We start from the raw sequence: 7,276 nt of genomic DNA, 5'->3' as shown, positions 1-7,276 counted from the left end.
TTTTAGTTACCTTTCATAACTTTATCTTACTTGTTTATGCATATTACAGCTGTATTGATGATTGTCCAGAACTATTGAGCTTTGGTTATTTTAATGCATTTGTTTCCCTTGCTTATATATCTTACAGCTATAATGAAGCAGAATCTGCTTACTTTGAATGCTGTAACTTCTGTGTAGAGACAGGATGTCTACATATCTTTGTGACCAGGCAGCCTATTTACATTTTAGCAAAGGCCTGTTTCACACCCACACATAGACCCACATAGCATCTCCCAAGTTCTGCCTCACCAGGAGGTGTCTACACACCCAGGGGGGGCTCACCACCTGAGACACACACACACATACACCCAGGCTCTAACACATTGAAACAAGGGGAACTCTGGTTCACACCAAATGGAGAATAGGATCAAAAGCTGTTGAATGTTGTACCTCTGTCCAGGGCGGAGCAGCCCAAGAAGATAAAATGCATTGTAAGACATGATTCGGGATTCAGAAGTTGGTTTTCCTGCGAAGCTCTGGCTCTATCAATCCAGCGCTATAAGACTTGCTTGTAATCAGACTTTCAGTAAACTTTCTGTTGATTTTAAACAGTCCTCTCCTGTCTTCACTTCTCGTGCTTCCAACAAAAGAATTGGGTTAATTTCTAACAAATAGGTTAGAATCTAACAGAGGGGTGTTCTATTTTTACAAAAATAGCTTCCTTAACTCCCCTCTCAAACCAGCGATGTTCTCTGGAGAGGATCTGGACTTCACTGTCCTCGAAGAATGTCCTTTGTCCTTCAGGTGGAGGTGGACTGCTGACTCTGGTCCACTGGGGTTGGCCCTTCTGTGTTGGGCCATGCGTTTGTGGAGAAGTTGCTTAGTTTCACCAGTGTACACATCGTTACACTCCTGACTATACTTAATTGCATACACCACATCACTCTATGTCTGAATGGATTCACAGAAGAGGCACATTGAGCTGCAGAGTGACACGAGTGCCAACCAACTACCACACTGGCTCCCGTGTTCATGGTGTTAGGCAGGTGGTCATAATGTTGTGGCTAATTGGTGTTTGTGCATCTTATTCTTCTTTCTAAGATCACTACAATAAATATAAGTAAATGTATTCCATGTGTGAAAAAATTAGGAAAACCTTAAGGAAATAAAGAAATGCAATAGACTAAAAATGACATTTAATCAACATAATTTTAGATAGTAAAAATGGTTTGGCCTTTTGTCTGATTATGAACTTGGCTTTATCAGATACTTGCTGTGATCACATTTACTTGATATTGACTTGACACTGATGACTAAAGTATTATCAGGGGCTTTCCTTGTAATGTAATTGAAAGAACAACTGCTGGCTGTTATTTCACTTAGACATGCTCTGTGGGTGTCAGTTTCCCATTGATCTATAGAGATGTCACTGAGATGCAGCCCTTCACTTGACATAAGAAAAGCACTTCAGCAGCAGTCTGGATGAGATCATGCTCACTTGTGTTCAATTACTGTACAACAACACAGCTAACAAACTGCAGTCAATTAAATGGGGCGAGAAAAGTTAATGGTGCTATGCAAGAAGACAGTATCTAGTAGATTTTACTCCAAACTCATCTAGTTCGAGCAAAAACTTCAGTACATTTAAACTGCAGGAACACTCACATTCAGACAGATATCTGGTCTTGACCAGTAATTACATCAGCAGTGAGTGCCTGAGTGTGTGTGTCTAAATGTTAATTTAATCTAGCACCAGTGGAGACACTAATGGTTTTTATGTTGCTGATTAATAAATAGAAGGATGGTTGAGTGACACAGTCAGCCATAAAACACACTAATAACAGACATCAACCCTTTTCATGGTGCTTAGGTTCGGGTCAAAATTGGCTGACTTCAGCATAACTGACTCTCATAATCGTTAAATATTAATATAAAAATAATCTTTTATTCAGTGTGACACTTCATCATAGTTTCACCAGAAATGGTATGTGCTTAGTGCTGTTGCTTCACAGCAAGAAGGTTCCAAGCCGACCCAGGGCCTTTCTGTGTGGAGTCTGCATGTTCTCCCTGTGTTTGCCTGGGTTGTCTCCAGGTACTCCGGCTTCCTCCCACAGTTGAAAGACATGCAGCTTAGGTTGACTGGTGACTCCAAATTGCCTGTAGGGGTGAGTGTGGGTGTGTGTGGTTGCTTGTCTACACGTCAGCCCCGTGACAGACTGACGACCTGTTCAGAGTCATGGACCTTGCCCAATGTCAGCTGGGATTGGCTCCAGCCACCCGCCCCGTAACCATCTTCAGGATATGGATGGATGGTATGTGCTTGTTTTGTACAATTATACAAATATGATATATTTTAATTGTGTTGGCATGGTTGGCACTGTCACTTCCCAGCCATCCAACCCCTGCGACCCTCTAGGATAAGTGGTGTAGCTAACAGATGGATGGATGGAGAAAGTCTATACTGTGGTGGCCCTTACATTGGTACTCTCTGGACTCTTTGTGTTTTGTTTGCTTACTGGACTCTGCCTCTCGCCTATTCCCTTGGAATTATTGATTTTTTTAGATGCATTTCTGTGACCCCATATGGACTCTGACTCTCCCTCTGTTTATCGCTGCTCAGTTTTTTGCTGCTTGGACTCTCATTAAGCCTGGCTTTTTCTTCTTTATTTAATAAACTGTTAAAGTTCACCTGCCAGCCTGCCTGTCTCTGCTGCATTTGGGTCTTCTTCCTGGTGCGTTACACTATTTGCAATTTAAAATGAAGCTGAATGCAGAAACAAAAACCTAAATACTGAGTACAATTATATATATGAAATATTTAAAAACAATTGTGCAATAAATAAAGTTTTATCAAAATTACAGTGTCAGATGTGATACAGAGATCGATTCTGAATGAACACAGAACGGTTATTTAACATGCTACTGTAAACAAAATATCAAAAAGGTACAACACAGCCAAAAAGAGGTAATTCAGTTTGATCTCTTATTCTCATATTCCTTTTTAGAAAACCATATATTATAGGAAGAATATTTCAAAGTCACTGATAACAAAGCAGGGAATAAAAAAGTAAAACACTGGTGAAGGGTAAATGCCTATCATGGCAAGTCACGTAATTTGTGCCATGACAATTAAAAACTGTAATTACATTATTATCACCTGTTCTTAACTAATAACAGCATTAACTGACATTAGGGTATGTTGTGATGTAATTTACATTATTCTGGAACCTTGGTAACCCGGTTGGCGAGTGTTTTGCAAGACGAGCAAAAAAGTTTGATTCGATATACAAGCGATGTCTCGCAATACGCGTATTACGTACGCTTTGTCTGCCGGGTATCACATGACGTATGTCACAACTGAGCCGATGGTTCTCGCGCTTCACTCTTATAGTCAGTATTTGTACTGCAACAATGGCCCCTCACGCCAGCCATGATTCTTCATGATTATTTTCAAAGGTAAAGTGCAGGTTAATTTGTTTTATTCTTCCTTTATACTGTATTTTGTATTACTGTAATAATTTTTATATGGATAAGTGGGTGTGGAATGAATCATCTGAGTTTCCATTATTTCTTATGAGGAAATTCGCTTTGATATACGAGTGTTTTGGATTATGAGCACGTTGCCGGAACAAATTATACTCGCAATCCAAGGTTCCACTGTACATGCTTCAGTAAACTACATTCTGGTTTGACTGCATTGGCCATCAAGCAGAAGAATCAATGCGCACTTTGAGAAATGGCACAAAAAACTAAATGGTACTTTACTTTTTACTAAATACCAAAAAATACCAGAATTCATGCTGGGTAGTGCAGGGCAGCCTTCATTACATGACTACACACAGACAAAGCCATACCAGACCTTTCAAGAGATTAGGAATCACAGCTCAGGCATCTCACCAATAAGTAACAAAGTCAGCAGGAGCCAAGCAACACCTCGCTCTACTCTGTCAGAATAATCCTAAATTATTCATGTGAATCTCAGTGAGAACACTGTCAGTAGGAAAAACACATATTACTTATGTAAATCCTCAATTGCCAAAAGAACAAGTTGTTACATAACAGATGTAGCTTGAACTGTCACTTTCCAGCATGATGGAACATACTAACACCCCCACCATCCCCACCACCTCCGACACCACCACACGCCCTCATTCACTCCATTAACACTTCGTCCTACCTGTTCACTTATATTATCAGCACCCTCCTACAGTACAAACAGGAAAAATGTTACCGAGTGAGTGTTCACTGATGTAGCCTGCAGGGGACAGGACAGACCAGCTTTACCAACACAGCCCGACATAATGTCAGGTACAGCCACTAAGTTAGCATTAGGATAACGAGAAGGGGAAAATAAATAGACAAGATGGTACTTTATGGTTTGAGCAGCTGAGCCAGGGCAGGCGAAACTATTTAACTGAGGTTTAGGTTCAATTTTAAAATACTGTAGGTTACAAACTTTTTAGTCATAATGTAGCCAGTCATTGACTATCGACATATGATTTGTTCTGTTACATCTTTTGTCTTCCAGAGTCGTCCACTTTGACTGGTAATGGCCTTTTGAGTAATACTCAAAATACAACAGACTATTAACTTTGGTGTGACATTAGCGGTCTAATAAGATGCAATAAAAAAAATCTTAGGCCTCAGGTTTCACTGTAGTAAACAAGCAGTAATGGTTAATAATTCTTCTATGGTGGGTTCACTCCCATTTTCCCTGGCACATACTGCTGAGACGGGTGTGCCGATATTGATATGTGTGTGTCATAAATAGTTGGACCACTGTGTTTAGCTTTGACTACTACCCAGGACAACAACTCCTCCAGCCCATTCAGCAGGCGGAACTGCAAGGACTCAGCCAATATTATGACAACGTACAGCACACCATCAAGCTTTACAGACTCTTTGTCATAACGGAAACAGCCATAAACATGACGGCAAGTGTACTGGAACGCTATCGTCATAGAAACTGTCACAGACATGCTGTTATGATTATGAAACTCTCACAGTTTGTTTTTACATACTACTTGGTTAGGTTAAGGAAACAAAAGCTACTTGTCCCAAAATACAACAATGATAAAACACAAATATCATAACTTCCTTTAACAACATTCTAGAATTAAAATTTTAAGCATATTATGTAAACAGGCAAGTCACCAAATCGCATGAACATTAAACAGATGATAAGCTAGGTGAGCTAGTGACTTGATTTAGCCAGATTTATTTATTTATTTTTCAATATATATTCCAAATGGATAGCACTTTCCAGTCATGCCAAAAAATATACCATATGTCTTGTTGTATTTATCAAATATATTAAAACATAATAAACCATGTAGTTCTCATTAAGGCAGGGTTTTTTAACACACAAATAACTGAACTGGTTCAACAACTCAGATAATGAGATGATGTTGTATGTATAAATATTTACTTGTTCTCAGTTGATGGAGCATGTGTTAAACGGTGATGACCCTAACCCAAAACATTTAAAAGCAACACACTCAGTAATTTACAAAAAAAGAAAAACCTGAATGAAAGCTAGACAATTTTTTTTTAAATTTCCTAACATAACCATCTTGCAACCCCACAAATTTTCCTTGCTATCCCAAAGGACATCCCAACCCCCGACGTTAACCACTGGACCTGACTATCACAAGGACTTACTGTATCAAGGTCAAAAAGCTGCCTCTTTCTCTTTATCTCTACATGTAAGACAGTGTGCTCTATATGGTCAATTTCTTGGGAGCAGCATGATTATACATACATACTGTACCTTCACATTGTCTGGATGGAGACCCCCAGGGTGTTTGTCTATGTACTGACACAGGTCTGTGTGCTGTAAAATAAAAGCAAACCAGCACAGTGTTAATATATTAACATGAGAAAATATTAAAATGTGTGAAAAGTTACAGATAAGCCTGGCAATCTAAGAACAGTCATCTTGACATCATGGTGATTTGATGTCTTTCTTTTTATGTGGAGAGGGTTGTCCACATACTTTTGGCCACATGGTGCATTTCCCTCACCATGTCAAGAGGAGACATCTGGTTTATCTGGGGGTGACAGTGGTGCGGTGGGCAGAGCAGTCGTCTCCCAACTTGAAGGTTCGAATCTCAGTGCTTGTAGACCATATGTCAAAGTGTCCTTGGGCAAGACACTGAACTCCCCAAGTTGCCTGTAATGGCGAAGCGTAAGCACGCAGCGGCCCAAGGCCCTCAGCTCCAAACAGAATTTCATTGTATGTGTTACAATAAAATAAAGCTTCTTCTTTATTTGATCGTAGTGTTGACTATGTGAGACGTGAGGTGATTTGTTTGAAAGCCTCCATCCACTGACTCATATGACATGCAGGCGCTGTTACGCTGGCCTGCCCTTCACCTCTGTATTTTGTTAGCAGACTGAGCATGGAGGAAGCAGTACCTCGGCAATCACACTGATATTTACAATATCAGCAATCCCCCAGTGCTACTCACACCAATGGAGTCTCCTCTGTTGAATAATTCAGACAGATGCTGTGACATGGAAAAGACTGTCTATTTTACTCAAAACCGACTCTCCAAGTTTCCATCTCCTTACTTTGAATTTTCTCCTCTATCTCTTAACAATATATTTCAATGCTTTCCCCCTCAACTCTGTCCCCTCTCCCTGTGTATTTCATCCTCTTCCTGTCAATCATTATTAGCTTTGAGGGGAGAAGAACAGATTGATTTTTCAGTGAAATGCCCTCTGTCTATAAAATAGGACCGACTGATTACACCATATGATGATATACTGTATAACCAGGCATCCGACACATCTGCCACCAGGATGAAGTCATAAACAGTAAAGAAAGTAATTGCCAATTTGCTTTTTAACACTAGAACCACCAACAATGCGGTACCTCCTAGAACTGCCGGGAGGTCATTTTGACCTCGCACCACTTCAGGCTTTATAATTGCAAATTAAAAGTCTATTATAAGAATGTTTGGTCATTTTTTCAAAATAGCATGTAAAAATGGATGAAATAATAAAACATCAGAATTTTATTTCTTTTATTTTAGCAATATAAAAATATAAAATCAATCCTGAGGCCTGTAGAGCCAGTGATAAATCTTTACCTGGCTCAAAAGGACAAACAGTTCATTTGTCAGCTGACAATATATACTGAAAGAGAGCCATATTTATTGCAGTTGAATCCCAGGGCAATGGCTGTAGTCTGTGATCTTTACAGTACACTGACCACACACAGGACGCCGGCACTTGATGCACAATTTGACAGTTTTGTTTTTATTGCAGTGTATTTTGACTGTACCATAGCTGT

The 7,276-nt window shown here is 39.7% G+C and overlaps 1 protein-coding gene across 7 annotated transcripts in view; it reads right to left on the bottom strand.

Annotated features, from left to right (window-relative positions):
• Positions 1-7,276, bottom strand: part of cdk14 (cyclin dependent kinase 14) — a 330,986-nt gene that overhangs the window by 203,170 nt on the left and 120,540 nt on the right. For 6 of the 7 annotated variants that reach the window (XM_020622246.1, XM_020622244.1, XM_020622243.1 and 3 more), the window contains one exon: positions 5,750-5,812. The exons of the other annotated variant lie outside the window; for it this stretch is intronic. In XM_020622246.1, the coding sequence (XP_020477902.1) occupies positions 5,750-5,812 (63 nt within the window). The remainder of the gene's footprint in view (positions 1-5,749; positions 5,813-7,276) is intronic. 7 annotated transcript variants of the gene reach the window in all.

The sequence above is a fragment of the Monopterus albus genome, unplaced genomic scaffold, assembly GCF_001952655.1.
Source record: "Monopterus albus unplaced genomic scaffold, M_albus_1.0 scaffold276.1, whole genome shotgun sequence".
NCBI classification, from domain to species: domain Eukaryota; kingdom Metazoa; phylum Chordata; class Actinopteri; order Synbranchiformes; family Synbranchidae; genus Monopterus; species Monopterus albus.
This window is presented reverse-complemented; position numbering and strand designations above follow the sequence as displayed.